At 36.0% G+C, this 22584-nt stretch overlaps 3 protein-coding genes across 3 annotated transcripts; 2 read left to right on the forward strand and 1 right to left on the reverse strand.

Moving 5' to 3' along the window:
• Window positions 1–7730: 7730 nt before the first annotated feature.
• On the forward strand, window positions 7731–9452 carry LOC141841936 (putative WRKY transcription factor 21). The gene is made up of 4 exons (XM_074730143.1): window positions 7731–7772; window positions 7988–8721; window positions 8798–8923; window positions 9058–9452. Exons 2-4 carry the CDS (start codon window positions 8048–8050, stop codon window positions 9209–9211), a joined length of 954 nt encoding a protein of 317 aa, XP_074586244.1. The 5' UTR covers window positions 7731–7772; window positions 7988–8047; the 3' UTR covers window positions 9212–9452.
• Window positions 9453–13858: 4406 nt separating this feature from the next.
• On the reverse strand, window positions 13859–16957 carry LOC141831787 (putative ubiquitin-conjugating enzyme E2 16). Its single transcript, XM_074719193.1, has 6 exons — window positions 16860–16957; window positions 16625–16728; window positions 16431–16533; window positions 16283–16346; window positions 14315–14403; window positions 13859–14225 (listed from the first exon to the last, which is right to left on the reverse strand). Exons 1-6 carry the CDS (start codon window positions 16887–16889, stop codon window positions 14130–14132), a joined length of 486 nt encoding a protein of 161 aa, XP_074575294.1. The 5' UTR covers window positions 16890–16957; the 3' UTR covers window positions 13859–14129.
• A 1033-nt stretch (window positions 16958–17990) lies between these two features.
• Window positions 17991–21843, forward strand: LOC141837222 (aspartic proteinase 36-like). Its single transcript, XM_074724668.1, has 10 exons — window positions 17991–18378; window positions 18776–18905; window positions 19042–19298; window positions 19998–20225; window positions 20572–20734; window positions 20836–20912; window positions 20980–21076; window positions 21183–21249; window positions 21383–21454; window positions 21559–21843. The coding sequence occupies exons 1-10, from the start codon at window positions 18119–18121 to the stop codon at window positions 21729–21731; spliced, it is 1524 nt and encodes a 507-aa protein (XP_074580769.1). The 5' UTR covers window positions 17991–18118; the 3' UTR covers window positions 21732–21843.
• Window positions 21844–22584: the final 741 nt, after the last annotated feature.

Below are 22584 nucleotides of genomic sequence, written 5' to 3' on the forward strand. Positions count from 1 at the left end.
CCCGTGTCTGAATCAAGAGGACCAGACACCAGTTGAGAAGTCCTAGTAGGTCAGGTGGACCAAGGGGTAAAAAAGTCCTAGCTGCGACTAAGTGGGAAGTCCTAGTAGGTCGGATGGATCGAGGGGCAAAAAGTCCTAGTTGCGACTAGGTGGAAAGTCCTAGTAGGTCGGGTGGATCGAGGGGCAAAAAGTCCTAGTTGCGACTAGGTGGGAAGTCCTAGTAGGTCGGGTGGACCGAGGGGCAAAAAGTCCTAGTTGCGACTAGGTGGAAAGTCCTAGTAGGTCGGGTGGACCGAGGGGCAAAAAGTCCTGGTGGGTCAAGGATTCAGATATCAAAAATGACGTTGAGGGGGCATGTGGTCATTTGTTTGAGGGGGTGATTGTTGGGTTGCAAGGGTGCAAATATAGTCCCACATCTAAAACACATGGAAAAGATCATGGGGTTAAAATGATGAAAAGTATCTCCATTGGTATGAGGCATTTTGGAGAGAGCCCAAGAATAAAGCTATGAGGGTTTAGGCCCAAAGTGGACAATATCATACCATTATGGAGATATTTTGATTTCATCGGTACTAACATGAACATGCTCTAAAAATCATATCTAATTCATCATAAAAGTGTTATATATTCATAAATATCCACAAAATATTATCAAATAACATTAAGAATAAATTCACAGTCAGAAGACTAACAAATCCCTTTAGATAAGGAGGTAAGGGAGTGGTGTTGGATTGATTTGTCTGAGTAGATTAAAATAGGTGTCCAAAATTAGGTAATTATGGAGCCATAAATTGATGGATGACTTCAACCCAGTTGAATCTACCAAGACTGTCAAAATCATCTACTATATCCGTAAGAAAATACTATGTATTAGAAGAAAATAAGACAAATAAATATATACAAAATGTACAATTTGTAAAATACTAAAACATCATCATACTTCAAATCTATGAGAATAAAATTTAAGCAACTCCATAATTTTTGATCTGGTAGGTTCTTTTTTATTTGAGAAGTGAGTAAGAAAGAGGTCACTCGATGCTTTAGTTGAATTCATAGGGATCGAAACACCTCGATCTGTAATACCAAGCAACAAAGACATGTCTCTTCTAGTGAAGGCAATCGATACACTTGAAAAATCTAAAATGATTAGTTATCTTCTATGATATATTTTCTGTTGACCAAAATGAAAAAATTTTAAGTTTCTCCAACTATTTGATTTTACTAAAGTACTTACTACTTTGTGTGTAAGTTTCACAATTGAAAGTTGTACTTGAGAATCTAAAGGTTTCAAATGTTGAATCCCAATTTTAAAATATATTGGCAAATATATCATGGATATGTTGCATATCTTGTATGTCCAAGAAAATATCAAAGTGGGATTGTTTGATAATCATTATGTGTCGATCATACAAAAGAACAGAACCACGTAAGATGCCTTTTTTTCAATGTGGATGCTCTAAAAAAAAATGTTAAAGTGATCTAACACACTACTCCAATATAATCTCTATCCAAGAGCAACTAAAACCTATAATTTTCAATATTGAAATTATTAACAACCAAATTCACATTGGTGGAGGCTTTCTACATTCAAATGAACATTGTTCTACATATATCTAGCACAATAGTAGTGTTGTTTTGAAACTCAATAAAATTTACATCATAACTCATCAATAAAATTCTAGATTTCAACAAATCTGTGTTTGTTAAACATAATGGCATCCAAACCCACATGAGACAAATATAAAGACTAAAATTAAACATGTCCATGTTATATATCTTTGTGGATGATCGAGAATCAGAGGTTGAAATCCCTACCCCACCTTCTTGTGTCATTCTGAAATGAGAGTATCGATGACAAACAAAACCCTAAACTCTAATGCAGAGAGTCCAACTAGGTCAGTATGTGGGTTTCATCAAAAACCCTGCGTGAGTTGCCGCCACCTAAGAGGGACACAAGAAAACACTTGTGAATGTTTTCGGCATGTGACAATTTCGCCAACTAAAACAAAGTGCTAGATTTTTACCTTTGGTGACTTAACAAAGAAGATATTAAGTTGTCATGTGCGGAGAGAGAGAAAAGTATGGAGAGAGATGTAGAGGTTGCATGTATCTGAACTATCAAAATTATTTTAAATTTTAAACGTTTCAAATGTCGCTCGGATGCATTGGAAATCAACATGTGGAAATTTAATTTTAACGAGAGGGATAAACGAAAGTCCATGGCAAATTAGTAAGTCCTTTGATCATTCTCAAAATATGATACGTGATTTAAAATTTTTTGAAATTTGTGTGCATCTTTGGTAAATCGCCGCATCATCTTTAATTATGCAAATGGTTTCAAAACAAATCATATAATTAAGAAGTACGATTAGTGACATATAGATTAAAATGATTATTTTGAAGATAAATTCATAAATTTATTGATGATGTATCTATTTTGAGAAAACTAATGCACATCATTGTATTTATTTATTAGATAGATCACTAAAAAGAGGGGAAAACATCAACCATGGACAAAAAATAGAGGGAAAGAAAAATTTAAAGAATAAAGAGGAAAGAGAAAGATAGGAAAATTTATATTTATAGTTTAGCAAAAATTAAAAGAGTGTCATTTTATTTCCAAATCAATAAGGACATTCCATTTTAATTTTTTTTAATGAAAAAATATTTCATTTCACTGTTTAACCATCTATATTTATTTAAATATTTTCTATAACTATTCTATATTATTTAGTATTATTATCACTTATCTAAATCTCCCATTTAATTTTTCAATCGATCAGATACGTTGTAGCAGTTGCAAAATTATAACTACTATACATGTTGTAAAACTATGATTACGTAGCTACTATAATATGAATGTTAGATCAACAGATTGAATTTGCGTTGTAGCAGTTATAATTTTATAACTGTTACAATGTGAATAATAGATGAATAAAATTGAATCCATATATTGTATCAGATATGAAATCGTAACTATTATAGCATGAATATTTTTGAACTTTAAGTATATTGGATGTGTTGTGGTATCTAGAAAATTGTAACTACTACAATTGCAATTATCAAACTGTAGCTGCTACAACGCGTTCGATCGGTTCAGAAAGTAGAATTTAGGATTTAGGTGAGAAATAACAATATTGAATAGTACAAAATTGTTGTTGCAATCATGCCCATAAGTTGTATTTTGATGATTGACATCAATAAACTTTAGAGCACAAGATAAGAAATCTCACTTATACATCAAGTGTGTAGGAAAGTCCTTACAGGGTAAGGCAAATGAAGGAAAGTCCTTGTGGGTAAGAAGACCGGACGTGAGGCAAAAGGGAAGTCTAAGAGGGTCGAGAAGCGAGCTCTTGGCACGAGAAAGTCCTTACAGGGTAAGGCAAATGCATTAGGAAAGTCCTTGCGGGTAAGAAGACCGGACGTGAGACAAAAAGGAATGTCCAAGAGGGTCGAGAAACGAGCTTTTAACACGAGAAAGTCCTTACTCGATGTAAGGCAAATGAAGATCAAGAAGGTCTACGACTAGACTCTTGATCAAGCGAGAAAAAAACGAGCGCATCACACGGTAAAACCTTATTTCAACCAATTAATCCTGGTATCAGTCGACTGGTCCTACCATGCCAGTCGACTGATACCAAGTAGTTCTGCCTGATTCTTTGTTCTAGTCAACTGATAATCACACCAGTCGAGTGAATTCCTGAATTGACTCGACTGATTTTCTGAACCAACATCAGTCGACTGATATGAATGATCAGTCGAGTCAATTTTATCCTGTTGGCTTTCGAAACAGAAACAGTCGACTGATGCAAGGAATCAGTCGAGTCTATTAATACCAGTCGACTGATGTGGAGAATCAGTCAAGTCGATTCTCTTCTATTTGCTTCCGAAACAGTATCAGTCGATTGATTTTGAAGTAAACAGATGTGAATCGACTCGACTGGTGATCGATTCAATCATAACAGTCAACTGATGGGAAAAATCAGTCGACTGAGATTTGAATTTCTACAGAATCAAGCATGATTTTAGCAAGTTCAGTGGTCGTTTTCTGACATTGACCAAATCAATCGACTGGCATGGTAAAAGCAGTCGACTGATATCAAAAGAAGCTGAATTTATTTAAATGGTGAGAGCTAGTCGTTGAGGGCTTCACCAATACTGTTTTTGCTCCAAGTCTCAGTGTTATAGTGATCAAGAAACCTCCTGGTGTTCAACTACAAACTTGGAGCAATCTCTAGAAGAAGAAAAAGCATATTCATCAAGTTTTGTGTAACATTTCTACTCTTCTTAATTATTCATTGTGGTATTTGGTTGTTTTTGTACCATCATTAATCTGTTGTAAAAAGGTTTCTCCACCTTCGAGATTTGTCCGAGAAGGAGAGGATATAGTACAAGAGTAAGCTGAGTGAAGATCCTTGGATTAGTCATCTCAAAGAGGCGGATACCAAGTAAATCCTTTACGTTAGTGTTGTTGAATTGAGTGGCTGTGTAGCAAGAAATTTTCATCGACAAAAGTTTAAATCTGAGCAAGTAGAGCTATTCAACCCCTCTTCTAGCTCACAAGGTCCTAACAAAAATAGTATTGGAGGATATTTGAGTAATTATACCTGATTGAATGAGATATTTTTTAGATAAAAATGAAAATATGATTTAAAAATAAAAGATGTCCTGTTAATTGACTTTTGTCCCTTATAATTTCATATAAAACAAAATTATATTTCACTTATGGTCTATATTAGACTTATGAATTATACTCGAAATGATTTAATTTTGTAGCATACTTATGAGACATCTCCTTCACTCTTTGCTAGCCCAAGAACCGTAGGCTCCATTTAGGTATCATGTCATGTTCGATCGAGTCGTGTCACATTTTTTATTTAATAATTATCTTTTAATAGTGATAATATGTTTTTTTATAAAAAAAAGTACTTTTAACCAAAAGATTTAAACTGTTAATAAAAGGACTTTATAAGATATTATCCAATTTAATAATCATCTCTTGCCACATGAGATGGAAAAAAAATTTTCAACTTATTAATATTTATTGTCCAACTAGTGTCAACCTGTGCTGTCTGGAAACGGCAAAAACACTTACGTCCCCGTTTCCGAAACGTTGGGAAACGTTTCCACCCTCGCCAGGCTCTGGAAACGCAAGCCCCTCTGCTCAGGCTCCTTGTCCGCCCCTTCCAGTGGCTCCCTGCTCCCTCGCCTGCAAGGTATTCGATCGTGCGCTTGCTGGCATAGGGCAGCATAGAAAGGAGAAGGTTGCTGCTGGTGTTGGTGGCTTGGAGAAGAAGACGAAGAAGGATTAGGGCTGGGAGAAGAAGACGAAGAAGTATTAGGGCTGCTGTTGTTGGTGTTGTCTGTTTGCTGGATCTGTTTGTTGGAGAAAAAAAAAGAGAGAGAATAAAAATTAGGAGAAGAGAAGAGGAAGAGCGTGGCTTGCGGCAAGATCGTGATCAAAAGAACCAAAACCTAACAAACAGGGGGAGAGACACGCACTAGTTGTATGTCCTCAGGAGACACCTTCCTGACTTCTCCGCTCGCCATCGTTCCCCTCCCTCCGGTCCCCAAAACACCATGATTGTGGCCGCAGACGACGGATCACCAAAGACCTACCAAACCACCTCGTCGACGTCAGTCGATCACAGAAGAACGCAGCATGATCCGGCAGCGGAAGAAGGAGATCAAACCGTGAAGAGCGAGAAGAGACGAGAGGCGACCGAAAGACCTAGGGACGGAGCTCGGCGGAGAGGATTCTCTGCGAAGGTGGCAGAGGAGGGCGAGGGATCGGGACTGGAACTCGAATCGGAGTGCGCCCAATCACTTGAGTTGGGGTTTTATTCGGGTGCGTGTGGGAAAATGACAAGGAAAACGTCGCCGTTGATCAGCAATCCAGCGGCTCCGAGATTTTGTCCTTTTATCGCTGTTATTTATCATTATTATTATTTTGTAATGTGATTTTGGATTTGGACAATAATAAAAAAAAAACAGGAGGATAAAATAGGCAATAATGATAAGGATTTCGCCGTCGCGGATACTAACTATTGCCGTTTCCAAAATCTGGAAACTTCAACTACTGCCGTTTCCCGTCCCCGTTTCTGCGTTTCCCGTTTCTCGTCTCCAAGTTTCCAGACAGCATAGGTGTCAACGTTTTTGCTAAATTCATTTTATATTTAGCATGCTCATGTATATATATTGCTCAATGGAGCATAAAATAAGACAAATTTCAAAATTTTATTATTATTATTTTTTGTGTTTTCTATCAACTTTTATCAGCTAATAAAATTCAACTCGTCAATTATTTTATTGAGAAAAAAATGAAAAAAAACACCCCTAATTATTAAAATTACCAAAATGACATCATATTATATTTCTCATATAAAGATATTTTCATTCTAAGATCCTTGTAGTAGTTATACGGTAGTAATTATGAAGTAGTAGTTATAAAGTATAAAAATAATTCTTTATCAACTTAATTAAAATGGTTCAAACTTATCAAAACTACTTCAATGGGGTTAAATTCACTATATTACGCTTAATATCATAGTACTCTATGTATAAATATTTTAATCAAATTAAAATAACTTATTTTTATATAATGTAATATTACTCTGTAGCTATTATGTGAAAGCTATGGATCAATCTATGACAAGACAAGCTAATCTATTAAAAATCTATTATATGATATGATAAGATGGGAGAGGCCAGACTATCAACTTGATATATCGGAAAATCTCTAACTCTTCTGCAGAAGAAAAAGTGGAAAATCTCTAATTCAAGGGTGGATTGCGAGTTAGGCAGATCAACACATAGGTTAAAAAAATAAAAAAATATTAATAATATTAAAATAAGTTTGAATTACCGTTTAAACAGGTTAAATTAAAATTTTGAAATTTAAATTATAATTAAAATAGATCAAGCCCCCATTAGTCTATTGATAGATTGGAAAATCTCTAACTCTTCTGCAGAAGAAAAAGTGGAAAATCTCTAACTCAATGGTGGATTGTAAGTTAGAAAAAAATAAAAAAATAAAAAATATTAAAATTTTTAAATTTGGATTACAGTTAGTTAAATTAAAATTTTTAAATTTAAATTGTAATTTAAATAAATCAAGCTCATTAATCCATTGAATTTCCTATTTGAATTTTAAATTTTTCAACCCATGAGCTAACTCAATCCCACCACGGATCGATCCACGTAGATCGCGGACCTAAGTGAGCCGGCTCCAAATCTATTTTAAAATAAATTAATAAAATTTCAATTTAATCGCTTAAATTATTTGATGGGGCGACAAATTTGATCTAAATTGATGGTTCTAATTTAAATTGATGGTTCTAATTATATGATATAGTCGTTAGGTTAGCAGTAGAATAAGAATATATTTAGTATGAAAAATATAATGGAATAATTTTTTTAAAAAAAATAGAGTGTCCTGTTTATCATTTTAATAATTAAAGGAATATTTTTAATTTTTATCCTATTTTCTTTATCTATAAGCGACGTTCAGGAACTTCTGTGACATCCAGGGGCCAAAATTCAAAAGAGAACAATTTAAAGATAGCCCCTCTTATTACTAAATATAACAGTTTCGTTCTCCTCGACCCGCCTATTAAAGTAATGAAGAGGAGGCGAACCGCTTCTGCTGTCAGAGCTTCCTTTCACAACTCCCAACCCGACGGACGCCATCGGAAGGCCGCCGCCACCGCCTCCTCCTCCGCCACCGCCACCACCATCACCTAACTCTAGTGTTCCTACTTCTCGACTCCAAGGTCAGTTCTTCCGTGGCCAAAATATGACCTTGATGTTTTTTTCTTCTGTGTTTTCTTTGATCATCTGAAGCAGGTTTTGGTTTCAACGTCGTGTCTTTTACGTAAACAAATTGCTGGAGTTTGTCGTTCATCGTTTAGATCTCTCTTCTTATCTAACTCAATCAGCGTTAGCCTCTGGAATGGGCAGATTCTTAGACCGTTCTTGTTGTTTGCAGTCGGGGCTTCTCATATTCCACTGATGCCCTAAAGATGGGATTTTTAGGGTTGATTTAGAGATGGAGGAGGTGGAGAAAGCAAACAGAGTTGCAGTGGAGAGTTGCCACAGAGTCTTGGGCCTCCTCTCCCGGCCTCAAGATCAAGCCCAATCTGGAAATTTGCTGTCTGAGACAGGAGATGCCATTGCAGATTTCAGAAAGGTGATCTCTTTGCTGGGTAAAAGTTCTGGCCATGGAAGAATTAGGGTTGGCAACAAAGTCGCATCCACCTCCAATCATAAGCTCTTATCGGACCATCAATTGCTGCCCAAGATGCATCACCCTTCCAACCCACCACATCTCCAAAGAGAAATTAGGAACCCATTCCGAGCATCTCAAAGAAGCTTCCTTGAGAGCCAACTCAATCGACAAGCCTTGTCTCGGAGTGAACACCAATTTCTTCAGCACCAACCGCTTCCCCAGAAGATGAATCTTCAGGCAGACATGTTTCAGAGGAGTAATTGCATCATTAACTTCAAATTTGAGGGTTCGAATCACATGCCGTCCGCCTCAACGACTAGATCCTTCTTGTCGTCACTGAGCATGGATGGAAAATCATTCCATCGAATTGGTGGATCAGTATCATCCGATCCCATGAACCTACACCATCCTCCTAAGCGGAGGTGTGTGTGTATAGGAGAAGATGGAAATGGCAAATGTGCCACGACTGGCCGGTGCCATTGCTCGAAGAGAAGGTAAAGTCATGGATGTTAAATGAGACTTATGGTTCAAGGCATTCAGTTTAATGGTCGTCACATGTATTTTTTGTAGGAAGCTAAGAGTTAAGAGGTCCATTAAGGTGCCTGCTATCAGTAACAAGCACGCTAACATCCCTTCCGATGAGTATTCTTGGAGGAAGTATGGGCAAAAGCCAATAAAGGGTTCCCCTTATCCTAGGTAGTTTATCACAATCGACAATTGGAGTTATGGGTTTCATAAAACACTTTGTTTTTAAGTTTCTCTGAACCAGTTTATGGTTTTGTTTCAGCAAAAATTTCACAACTGAATTTGATCTGAAAATGCAAATGCAGGGGCTACTATAAATGCAGCAACATGAGGGGCTGCCCTGCAAGGAAACATGTCGAAAGGTGTGTGGAAGAGCCTTCGATGCTCATTGTCACCTACGAAGGCGAGCACAACCACACCCGATTGCTAACTCAGACTGGCCAGCTTAAACAACTTTAAAAGAGATTGCATCACCAGTAATGCTGTCTCTGGCAAAGAACTTGCACAACACCACATGTGAGCTGCACCAAGTTCCAGCATCTTCTTCCTCGAGCGAGTGCTAATGTATTAAAGTGTTATTCAAACAGTGATCCAGAAATGGGAAGTAGAATCAATGGCACAAAAGCAGAGCTTTGTGAAGTTGAGAATGGAGAATGAGTCAGGCAGTGGAGTTTTGTGGTTCTGCATTCCACTTCATTTAGGTAAGAGTCTCCACTTTCGATCATTTCATGCCATTGCTTGATGCCTGCGTGTTGTCCTCCACCAGACCTATCTGATAGAACAAAGATAAGGCTGTGTCAGTACTTGTGTGCTTCCTTAGTGGCCTATTTCAAGTTTGGTGGTTCATTATCTTGTACAATTTAGACATCAAAGGTCGACTCCCTCTCTCAAGTGACTAGTCATTTTAGGATACAATAAACTTCACTCAATTCAATATAGCATCAAAGGTAGACTGGTAGAACATGTTGAAGGTAAGATTCCTCGCATCGATTAGCCAAACATAGACAAATGCAGTGATCTGTTACGTTTATATATCGAATATGTTATACTCTTGGTAGTGTTCTTAGTCTTTGATCAGTTGGATTGCTAGGGTCTGAAAGAGAAAAGTGAAGAGATAGGTATCTGGGGGAAGATAGAAAATCGAAAAAGAAGATAGTTGTAACATTCTATTCACTAGGGAAGGACAATACAGAAGAAATAGGAGAGAAAGTGTGGAAACACAAATAATTTCTTGATCCAAAAGAGTCTTAATGCCTCCTCTTGTTGCAAGAGTGAGTGTTTTTGGATTTGAAGTGATGCAAATTAGTCATTCAAAAAAGGTAGATCTGTTACCTTAACGGCTCCTCTAGAGTTGGTCCCATTGATATGGAGGGAGGTTCATGCAGGTACACAGATGTTAGATGCATGACGGGATCGACTTTAGGATAATTCAGAAGAAAAAAGAGAAAAAGTGTGGAAACTCAAATAATTTCTTGATCCAAAAGAGTCTTAGTCCCTCCTCTTGTTGCAAGAGTGAGTGTTTTTGGATTTGAAGTGATGCAAATTAGTCATTCAAAAAAGGTAGGTCCGCTACCTCAACGATCGCCCTAGAATTGGTTCCACGAACATGGAAGGAGGTTCATGTAGGTACACAAGCATTAGACATATGACGGAATCGACTCCAGGATAATTCAGAAGAAAAAAGAAGATAAAAAGTGTGGAAACTCAAATAATTTCTTGATCCAAAAGAGTCTTAATCCCTCCTCTTGTTGCAAGAGTGAGTGTTTTTGGATTTGAAGTGATGCAAATTAGTCATTCAAAAAATAAAAAAATCTGCTACCTCAATGGTCCTTCTAGAGTCGGTCCCACAGATATGGAGGGAGATTCATGCAAGCACACAGATGTTAGGCGCATGGCAGGATCGACCCCAGGATAATTTGAAAGAAAAAAGAAAAAAAGTGTGAAAACTCAAATAATTTCTTGATCCAAAAGAGTCTTAATCCCTCCTCTTGCTGCATGAGTGAGTGTTTTTGAATTTGAAGTAATGCAAATTAGTCATTCAAAAAAGGTAGATCCACTACCTCAACGACCCCTCTAGAGTCAATCCCATCGATATTGAGGGAGGTTTAAGCAGATACACAGGCATTAGACACACGGCGGGATTGACCCCAGGATAATTCAAAAGAAAAAAGAGAAAAAGTGTGGAAACTCAAATAATTTCTTGATCCAAAAGAGTCTTAATCCCTCCTCTTGCTGCAAGAGTGAGTGTTTTTGGATTTGAAGTGATGCAAATTAGTCATTTAAAAAAGGTAGAACCGCTACCTCAATGACCCCTCTAGAGTTGATCTCACGGATATGGAGGGAGATTCATGTAGGTACACAGACGTTAGGCGCATAGCGGAATTGACTCCAAGATAATTCAGAAGAAACAAAGAGAAAAAGTGTGAAAACTCAAATAATTTCTTGATTCAAAAGAGTCTTAATCCCTCCTCTTGCTGCAAGAGTGAGTGTTTTTGGATTTGAAGTGATGCAAATTAGTCATTTAAAAAAGGTAGATCTACTACCTCAACGTCCCCTTATAGTCGGTCCCATAGATATGGAGGGATGTTTATGCAAGTACACAGGTATTAGGCGCATAGCAGGATCGATCCCAGTCATCACCTTTTAGAATTGACCCCTGACCATTACATCAGCAATATCATGCGTCCACCGTTTGTGTTATGTCTTGGAGGCTACAAATTAGTCATTCAAGTCACTATAAGTTATTGGAGACATATGCCAACCATCACACATATCTATCTATCTCATGTGAAGCCTTAACTCTTTTTTTTTTAATGTAATGGTTGATTGCCTCATCACTTCCCTTGATAGTGCTAGTGAAAGATTTGATTGAGGAGGATTCCACTTGCTTTTCCACCATCTCCAACTTATTAGTTTTGTGGAAATCTTTGATATGTTGGAAGTGGGATTTGGTGATGGATGCTTTGGAGAAATCCATGAAGCATCACCACTTTTAAATTTTTAAAAAAATTATTATTATTATTATTATTATTAGTCGGGAAGTAAAAATTGAATACTTGAATTATCATAAAAAATATTATTATTATTGAAATAGGAAGGTTTGGTGGTGATATGACATAAGAGTTCCACACTCCTTGCCTAATTTCCATCTTTGAGGTGAAGTGGACTAGTATAGGTGATGAAGTTTCATGGTGATTAGGGTTAGTAATATTGGGTATTATTGATAATATTATCCGACTCAATTTGAAATACGATTAACAAATATAAAAACTATGGCCCGACTTAAATATTCGAGTGGATGATATGGATTGATTTGTTTAACAAATTGAATTAATTATAATAACTTTAAGAACATTTTGTATTACATAGCTTAATCTTTTTAAAAATATAAGTAATCTTAGAAATTGTGAAAATTGTTTTTTAAAATATAAAATAATATTTTTATATAAATTTATGTTGACATAAATGACATGTTTAGTATGATAAATGCCATAAATATCATCTCTAAAGATGATTCAAATTACTTGCAATAAATCTATATTATATGTGAAATTAGGATAAAAATTAAAAGAGCATTCCTCATTACCTTTATTATCATTTTCGTTAAAAAGGACAAGTGTCAAAATAGTGTCTCAATAAATTCCTCATTCTAAAAATATTTTTAGTCTAATATTGTAGTAGCAATTATAGTGTAATTGTTACTATAGAACAAAATTATTTCAAAATTAATATATGTTGAGTGGAATACTATTATATTAAAATATTTTTTTATTAATTTAATTAAAAATTATTTAAATTTGATTAAAATTGAAAATCAAAAGAGCATCTCTTAATATCATTTTTTGTCGAAAGAATACTCCCTTTTCAAAAAAATCAAAATATTCTCTAATATATATTTTTTATTTTAAAAATATCCTTATTCTAAGATTATTATATTATAGTGACAAAATATCCTTATTCTAAGGTCATTATATGATTATTACAGCATTGAAATAAGAATATTTTTAGAATAAAAAGTATAATGAAATATTATTTTGATAATTTTTTAAAATATCCTTCTAATGAAAAGGGTAATAAAGGACTCCCATTTCATTTTTACGTGTGAAATTATACATAGAGAAAAATACATATATAAAAGAATGGCATTTATACAGGGAAGCTCTATTTTACAAATTTATATATATATTTTTAAAATGCCCCAACAAGTTTAAAAAGTAGATCATTTTACTCCCATCAACTAGCACTATTAATTTTTTTTAATATCAAATATCTAATTTACATCAACTAATCTTAGACGGTTCAATCCCATATTCTACCTACTAAGTAAATTCAAAAAGTAGAGTAACTTCTAATGTGACATTTCAACGTCATTAGTTATGCAATGGTCACATGTATGTACTACGTAAATTTTGAATGATGATTGCTTGAGAAAAACACTCTAAACTAACATTATGACTTCATGTTTACAAATTTATATATTTATTTTAAAATGCCCCTAACAAGTTTAAAAGTAGATCATTTTACTTTCATCAACTAGATATTCAATTTATATCGATTAATCCTGAAATAGAGGGTCCGATCTCATATTCTATCTACCAAGTAAATTCAATAAATAAAGTGACTCTTGACATACCATCCCAATGCCACTAGTTGTTCAAACGTCACATGCATACACTGTGTGAATTTTGAACCCAGATTGTTTGAGAAAAATACCTTAAACTAACACTATGACATCACTAAGTGTTGACATATCTCTAGAATTGTAAACGACTCTAGATTTGTAAATTGTAAACTAAACTAGATTTGTAAATTGTAAACTAAGTTCTCATTCAGTCACTACTACCTTACTTAACAACTCTAGTAGTTGGAGAATAAAATGATAATTTTTCAATTTGTTGATGCATTTAATGTTTTTAAAATTTTAGGAAAGATTTCTTTTATTTGAAAAAAGTAAGCTTGAGTGATGAGTTTCAAATGAAAATATATAATAAATTCAAAAAATATTGAGAATGTTTAGAAGAAAAAAATTAATAATCTTCCTATTTCATGCACTATCATTTGATAAAAATCTGATCTGACCTGTTTAAATGAAGTATGAGAGCGTGATTATGGTTCATAATCAGGTTTATATATTGTCATTTAACTCATGACTTACTGGAAACATGGGTGGCATGCCCACTGTCATGGAGATCAACTATATACATATTTGACCTAAAGAGTTCCAAGTGCTTCTCTAGTGGTATATCAAGATTCATGCTTATTACTTTTAGTTTTCTTTAAAGATACCTTGCATGATTTGATCTTCCTGCTCTCTCAAGGCAATGTCGAATGGCGGGCAAGGGTTTCTAGCATGGGAATGAAGCAGCATCACGAGCAATCATACCTTGTCGTCATGGAACCACCATCTTGTCTCTTTAGGAGACCGACCGTTCCTACAGTTCTTCACGTACCGGTCGTTATCGGCAGGGCATTGCTGCCACGTAAAAGAAAGTGTTCGTTCATAATTCGGTATAGATATCGGTATGACGGTGGTCATGGATACACAGGGATGTGTAGATATACCTTTGCCGGTGAGCTTGATAACATGGATAAGATGCTGATGCAAATAGAGCTCACCGTCATTGCCGGTGACCAAGAGTCGTAAAGTATATCTGCCATCGGAAACATCAAGTGAGTAATTCTCGACAAAATACAAACTGCAAAATGTTCCCTGTGTTTCATGGATACAGGAACATAGTACAAGTTAAAAGGTTTCACAGCAATGATTCAATGGAGTTACAAGTTACAGCGTTATTAGCAAGATATGGATGTTAACACAAAGTTTTAGGTTCCGACACTATCACTAAATTATATCGTATGAAAGAAACATAGATACACATCTATCGACAAGGTACTTCTACTGAGCTCCTTCACATGGAAGCACTTCTCCATGATATTAGGATAAAACCTATCAAATGCTTCTCTTGGTTCCTATTTCTACCACATTCTAATCCCCTCTTTTAATAACAATTTTTTCTGCATCTTGCTTTTCACCTTTCTATACTGTTTTGTTTCAAAACTATCTTCACTATTATCGTTCGAACTAAAACCAATTATATTTTAGCGACCAGGCCTAATACCAAATTTCAGATTACTGACCCAAGCTCCTAATTAACATGAGAAGATCTGTAGATAGATACAGCTTAGAAGGTTTTTTTCCTCCATGGTAAAGCTTTGCAAAAGAAACTAGCTAAGAACAAAATAACTTCAATATACAGCATAACTTTTGATGGTCCATGGCTTCTGGTTTGTCGTATTTATTTAAGTGGTCAAATGTTAAAAAAGCATTTCGATATAAGGTACCAGCATTGACAAAGATGTCATTCCCAAATCACATGTGAAAACCCCTCTACTAAGGTAATCTCAGATAATCCCAGTAAATTGCATCAGATTGTCAATCAAGTCTATCAAATAATTTTCAGTAGAGAACGGATTAAGAACCAAGCATGATATAATGAATTCAGATTACCTTTTAGACTAAAGTAATTATTGTTTACTTCATAAAGCCTAAGGAGGGAGTATCTATCCCTTATACTCTGTTATTTTGGTGATTTTCTATCATTCATAAGTTTCTTGTTGCGTTTCTTAACAAAAAAAAAAAAAAAATCTAAACTAATTGTGCAATACCACAAATCTCTCCGGTTATACTTCAATCTAGTACCAAACTGAATTCTGAAACCAATCTTCAAACTATGAACCTTGCAACTGATAAAAAGGTGAGAAGAATGTATCTGCAAGGGACTTTGAGCAACTAGAAAAAAAAAATCAGTGACAAAAGAAATATTGGACTTCCATATTTACATGCTCAATCACTAACTGTAGAACTCCCTCATAGACTAGCTGACAAACAGGATGTATCACAAAGTTTGTTTGCAAAGATTTCTTTTCCTTTCAGTTATCACATGGAAGATGTGCATTAAAAAGAGAGACAAACTGAAATTATCCGAAAATTTCCTTAAGCCACAAGAGTATATGCTAGACCAAAAGGATGTATAGCCTAAAAAGAAGTAAACATGCCATGGCATGCTGTGTTAGATGGCAGAGGCATCTTCTCACATCCTCGATTTCAGGTTTCAATCCCCATATAATGCCTTTTATGCCAGTTTATTGTGCTGTATGGTTCCTATTATTAGTAGAATGAGAGAAATGGACATGATATTCCTCAAGCTGAAGCCATATAGTTCAGACTAACACAGTGGATTATGATGGTGATTTAACATGAGATTACTCAATGGAAATCTAATAGTGGGAGAATTAACAAACAGAAGTATTCTTAAGAGAACTCTTGTAATTGAATTAAGTAGACAAATCAGAAAGAGCACTGCCCATCAGACAAGCAAAATTCAGAGAAAGGTCATGTACTTCCAACAAATTAATCAGATACCTTCATAGTGAATATATATATGCAAATTGTCAGTAGAAGCAAGGATGATAAGATCACTGATACTCAATCAGATCAAGATCTTCATATCAACACAAACAGATATTTACCCAAACAGATGTGTCCGTTGCTATAGATATGCGGATGAAGAGGCGCAGGATGAAGAAATATGACCTAATGGAGACGAAGTAACCAAAAATCTCAAAAAGAAATCGAAAAGGCGCAAATTTAAGAAACAAACAGTAAAGAACTCGTCACCTGCGGGGCTTCCATGGGGTAATGCTCGGGAAAATCGACCTGAAGCTGGTACGTCTCGTTCGCATACAGCGTCCCGGGCGCTCCAACCACTTCAATAACCCACCTTTGCTCACGGAGAACAAGTAAAAAGTGAAAATTGATCCAGGAAGTGAGAATCGGATGGATGAAAGTGACGGCAAGGGTAAAGGGCCAACCTTTGGATGTTATCGGTGACCTTGTGCTTGAATCCCGAAGGGGGGTTGACCTGCCATTCCACCATCTCCTTCTGGAGCCTGTTGCATGCGATCTTACTCAGCGCCTGCGAAGGATCCGATCAAATTCGTCGCGCTTAGAAGGGGGATTTTGCGAAGAGCCACGAAAGAAGCGAGATTGAAGCAGATTAGAGAGGGAGAGCGTGAAGATAAGGAGGAGGAGGAGGATCGGACTGACCTTACGAGAAGGAGCGGAGGAGCTGGTCATGCTTCGGCGACGGCGGTGGGAGGGAGGTGGAGGAGGAGACCGAGAGAGAGAGAGAGAGAAGAAAAATGGCTTCTTTTTTCTTATTTCACGGATCCTTTTATTTTTATGGATTTTTAAAACATTTTTCAAGGAATTAATTATTTTCCCTTTTAAAAATTTTCATATTAAAAATAAACTATCAAGATTTCTAATTTACTCCATTTATTTTCTAATATTAAAACTTAGCAAAATATGGGGAAATATTTTTAAAATTCATAGTGTTATTGACTAAAGATGGAAGCTCATCCTTCTCCCAGATGATTGAATTGATTACTGTCTCGGGCATAATTAAATTAGTTACAATAAAATAGACTTACAAAAAAAAAAAAGAAAGGGTTCGACTGTAATTTATGATCGTAGAAGCGACTATGTAGGAACCACTGGTGGAGTGACGGATTTCATCTTTTACAAAAAAAAAAAGTTGATTACTAATATCCTTCCCACAGTGATCAATTTTTTATTGTAACTTTCTGATTTATCTTTTTACAGATGATTATGAAGTTGATTATTTGAGGCTGTAATTTTTTGATTTACCTTCTCATACATATGATTATAAGATTCAATGTAAGAGAGTTGAGACGACGAATTCAATTTTTTTTATATTTATTGTAATAAAATAATAAAACCACGTGATCTTTAATTAATTGCAGTAGTCAAAGTCAACAATATAAAATCTAACAACCATATTAATAAATTTAATAAATATTGTCACAAATAAAAGTTGCAAAATTGCCAAATTAAGCCTTGACTTTAAAACAAACCACAAAAAATTTCTTAATTAAAAAACATAAATTTTAAAATATATATTTTAAAAAAATTATTTTTCCGTTTTAAATTTTAATTTCTTATTATTTTTCAGTAGTGAAAAAGACATGACCTAAATTCCGTCAAATCTTGTCGCTAATCATAGACCTCCACGTCATCCGACAATATCCTTCTCTTGACGCCACGTCATCCTTCCTTCCCATTTTGTTTGTCTATTTTTGAAAAATAATATTTATTTAGTTTAGTAAATGAGAAAAAGGCTCTATAAATGGTAAATAGCGAGGGAAGGGGAGGAAGGAAGAAGAAGAAACGAGGGCATATAAATGCTGCCAAATTGGCCATGGCGATGGCTTAATCCCCTTCCTTCTTCCCCTCCTCCTCCTCTACGTTGGGCGGCAGCCTGATACCGTCCAGGAGGAGAGAGGATGGCCGTTGGCGGGAGGGAGATGCGGGTTCCGCAGGTGATCCTCCTCTTTGCTGCCGCCGTGGCCGCCTTGGTCGCCGTCCACCCCATGGCCGACGCGTTCCCTGCCAGCATGAAACTCCTCAGGTCGCTGCCTTCCCGAGGCGTCCACCTCGGCCATCTCCTTGCCCGCGATCGCGCCCGCCACGGCCGGTCCCTGCTCGCCGCCTCCGGCTTGGTGAATTTCCCCGTCGAGGGCTCCTCCAATCCCTTCACAATCGGGTATGTAAACCTTTTTCGTGGCCGAAAGTCCCTTCTTTTTGCCCCCAAAAGGAATCTTTTTGCATATATCTTTTTTCATTCCCATGGTTCGAAATTGTTGAGGGATTCCGGCGGCTTGCTTTGAAAATACGCATTGTAGCTTCTTCGTATCAGTTCGATGCTTTGTTCTCCTAAATGTTCACTCATTGAATATCGTTCTTCGTGTTCTAGTTGTTCTATCCGAACCATGCTAAAATTACTTATTTCTTCTTCAGGAAACCTGCGTTTCCCCCATATTTTGTTTGTCACGGAATCATTCGTACTATTCTCCTTATATCTCTTGGTGAATGGAATTAGTTCAGGGTACTTGTTGAAGATTTGAGAAATCATCTGTGCTAATCTGGGCATTTGACTTTAGGCTTTATTATACTCGTGTGAAATTGGGAAACCCAGCAAAAGAATACGATGTTCAAATTGATACAGGGAGTGATGTCTTGTGGGTAACTTGCAATCCATGCGATGGTTGCCCGACGTCTAGTGGACTGGATGTAAGCCATTTTGCATTCCAATGACTATTCCAATGATTTCCTGGATATGTTTTATATTGCTTGAGTGATAATTTGTCGAGCATTTTACCCATTTGAGGTAGATTGTATGCATGAGCTCTCATTTGGTGGTATGCAGATCCAACTGGAGTTCTATGAACCTGACAAATCATCCACATCTTCAGTTATTACTTGCTTTGATGAACTTTGTACCTCTGCCATCCAAAATGGCGAGGCCTTTTGTGCAATCGGTTCTTCAGGAAATGCTTGTAGTTACTCCTTCCAGTATGGTGATGGGAGCGGCACTGCCGGTTTCTACGTGCATGATATTATGCAATTCGATACAGTAACAGGAAATTCAGAATCTTTGAATTCCTCAACTCAAATTGTTTTCGGGTACAAATACTTGTTCAAACTTAAATTGATTGATGTGTCTAGTTTAAGGCAAAAAAAAAGACCCTTTATTATTTCATTTACTTATATGTGTATCTTTGTGGAAATAACCTTTTGTAATACAGGATAAGGCTACATACAATAGATCCAATGTGATTCAAGTGGATCATATCCATCATATATAGTATATGTGCACTGGACTGCCCTTTATATGTGTATCTCTATGCTGTGTGTGTTTAATTTCATTGCTCAGTTTGAGTGGATCATATAAGGAAATTTTGATCTTAGCATATAACCGTTAAAAGAGATAGAGGTTCTCTAGACTGTGCAAACTTTTATAAAACAATTTTAGCTTCATATACTCGTGCCTTTTCCATAAAATATTTCTTGCACAAAAATTGAACCCCATTACAATTCAGTCTGACAAAAGGAAATTGCCTTCTTTTAGTTCTTGTATGTTGTGAGAAAGGGTACTCATTTCATAGATTTATGCAGTATACTGGTTACCGAGTGTAGGTGAGGCTTTCTATGTTTCCCTAATAGATTACTAGTTCTATGTCATTTTCATGATAGATATTTGCTTTCTTCATTATTCATTCTTTTTCTACACTGGTTAAATTGAATTCTTTTCCACTTGCTCTTTGAGTTAATATAAGCAAATCAATACAAACATTTACCGATTCAAAAATAGCTTTTGTACAGTTGTAGCAACTCTCAGACCGGAGATCTGAGCAAGTCAGACAAGGCAGTTGGTGGAATTTTAGGGTTTGGACAGAATGGATTATCCGTCATTTCACAATTGTCGGCTATGGGTGTTGCACCTCCAGTTTTTTCTCACTGCTTGAAGGGTTCAGACGATGGTGGAGGCATATTGGTTCTCGGAGAGATTTTGGCACCGGGTATCGCCTACACCCCACTTGTTCCAGCACAGTAAGTTCTCTCAATACAAGATTTTATGCTTCTAATGGAAAAAGAAACTGCATTCTTCTCTAAACACACTAAAACTAGTGGAATTTGAAGCATTTTTCTCATGATTAAAACAATTCCTTTCTTCTCAACTATATAGGAAATCATCTCATTTTGTTTTCTTAATCAATGCACACCTTTTAAAAATTCAAGATTATACAAAAGTTCTTGCCTAATTAGCCTCTGCATTCTCGAAGTAATACTTTTACGTGTGCTATGGATGTGTTCTAGTTATTTTATGACAAATATACTCGTTATGAATTTGCCTATGATGTTTTGCACATGCTGACTGCCTCAGTTTGCCCATCAGGCCTCATTACAATGTTTATTTAGAAAGCATTGCTGTCAATGATCAGACACTATCCATCGATCAATCGGCATTCACCACAACAAACTTGCAAGGGACCATTGTCGACTCTGGGACTACATTGGTTTACCTTGCTGAACAGATTTACGTTACTTTGGTCAATGCAGTAAGTCGACTTGTTGCTTTGGAGGCCAAGCTATTATCGATCTATCTATATTGCTGTCATAATAATTCTGCTTTGCTAATAGTCCTCGTGCCTATTTGTAGATGCTTGCTTCTGTTTCATCATCAGTGCGTTCGATCCCCACTGATAGTGGAAATGAGTGTTTCATAACTTCCAGCAGGTTGTTCCAACACACTGCTGTGCTTCTTTGTCTTTCAAGCAATCTGACTCGCATCTCTCAATTGCAGTCTCCATGAATCATTTCCTTCAATCACATTGAACTTTAAGGGCGGCGCATCCATGTTATTAACTCCTGAGGAGTATCTATTAAAACAAGGCATTGTTGTAAGTTGCCTTCATCCTTTTTGTCGTGCGAGTAATTTTGTTACAGCTACAAGTTCATTACTACTTCACCAAGCATCTGATAGGTAGCATCGATTTCAACTTGCAGGATTATACAGACATATGGTGTTTAGGCTTGCAAAACAACCATGGGTCAGGAGTAACAATTCTAGGAGGTTTGTGGACTAAACCTTCAATTTAATTCACTTCATCATGTAGACTAAAGAGAGACAATTACATGCTCTTGAAACTTCTTATCTTTAACTAAGTTTATCGAAAGTTTAGCACAATGTGTGTTCTTCTCTGCAGATCTTGTTCTAAAGGATAAGATAGTGGTGTATGATTTGGCAAATCAGCGTGTCGGTTGGCGGAGCTACGACTGTAAGTCTCTGATTGCAGACGATTCTTCTATCTATTGCTTTTATGATCAGTTGCTTCTCTTTTGCGAGAATGCTGAAACCTTGTCCTCCCCTTCTTCTCTTCAGGTTCTCAGTCTGTCAATGTCAGCACATCATCTAGTAAGAACCAGGACCAGTTCCTGAACACTGATCAAATTGAGATTAGCCGATCCTCACAGATCGTTTACGATAAACTACTTTGGACAATGACCGGAATTGTTCTTGTTTGTACACTTTTTGCAAACAGATTACTAAGATAGCAGACGATACAGATGGTAAATATACACACACTGATTCTTTATTGCTGTCATTGGATCCAAACTACTTCAATTCCACTGTCTGTAAATTTGATTCTTCACTCTATAAAATGTTCATGAGGTTTGCATAACCCTGATCGAGTGTTAGTTACAGCAGTTGTTGCAGGTTTTTGAATCCAGTTCGAGCATAAGTATTTGTATTTGTGGGATTTGTGTGATTGAACCAGTTTAAGTAGGTCGATCTCGGTTTGAAAATACTTTTTTTTTGTGTTGCTTGATAGAAATTCGAACTGTTTGATGAAGAAAATTTTAAAATTTTGTTTGTTTGTTTGTTGAAGAGATTGATATGGAAGATTGTCAAAGGATAAAGGTGCCATGATGCAAACTAATTTCATAAGGTGCATATTTAAAGTTTGTTAGCATCATCGTGCATCAAGTGTTTTTTTTTTTAATTTAGATTTTAAAATTTAGAATTTAAAGTTTAGGATTTATAATTTAATATTTAATTTAAAATAAGTGAAAATAAAAAAATATTTTTTTTATACTTGGTGTTTACGATGATGCTCAATACTCAGTATAAAATTTTTATATATATATATATATAAGAATAATTTAACGTGGCCAATTTATTCCAGTCAAATATTATGGATAGTCAAGCCACCAGTCAAAAAACAGTCTAACGTGTGCGACCTCCTGGATGAGATCGACTAGGGAGACTATAAGGGCCTGAAACACACTTTAAGAAGAGGTTAAACTCGTGTCGGGGAGTCCCGACAAGGCATTCCAATGCTCAAGTTAGGGTTCTTTGAAAAGGAGAGAATGTAGATCCAAAAGAAGATGATATTAGAAAAGTTTT

Source organism: Curcuma longa, chromosome 1 (genome assembly GCF_044706935.1).
Source record: "Curcuma longa cultivar G26 ecotype Majalengka, Jawa Barat chromosome 1, ITB_CL_G26_1.1, whole genome shotgun sequence".
NCBI lineage: Eukaryota > Viridiplantae > Streptophyta > Magnoliopsida > Zingiberales > Zingiberaceae > Curcuma > Curcuma longa.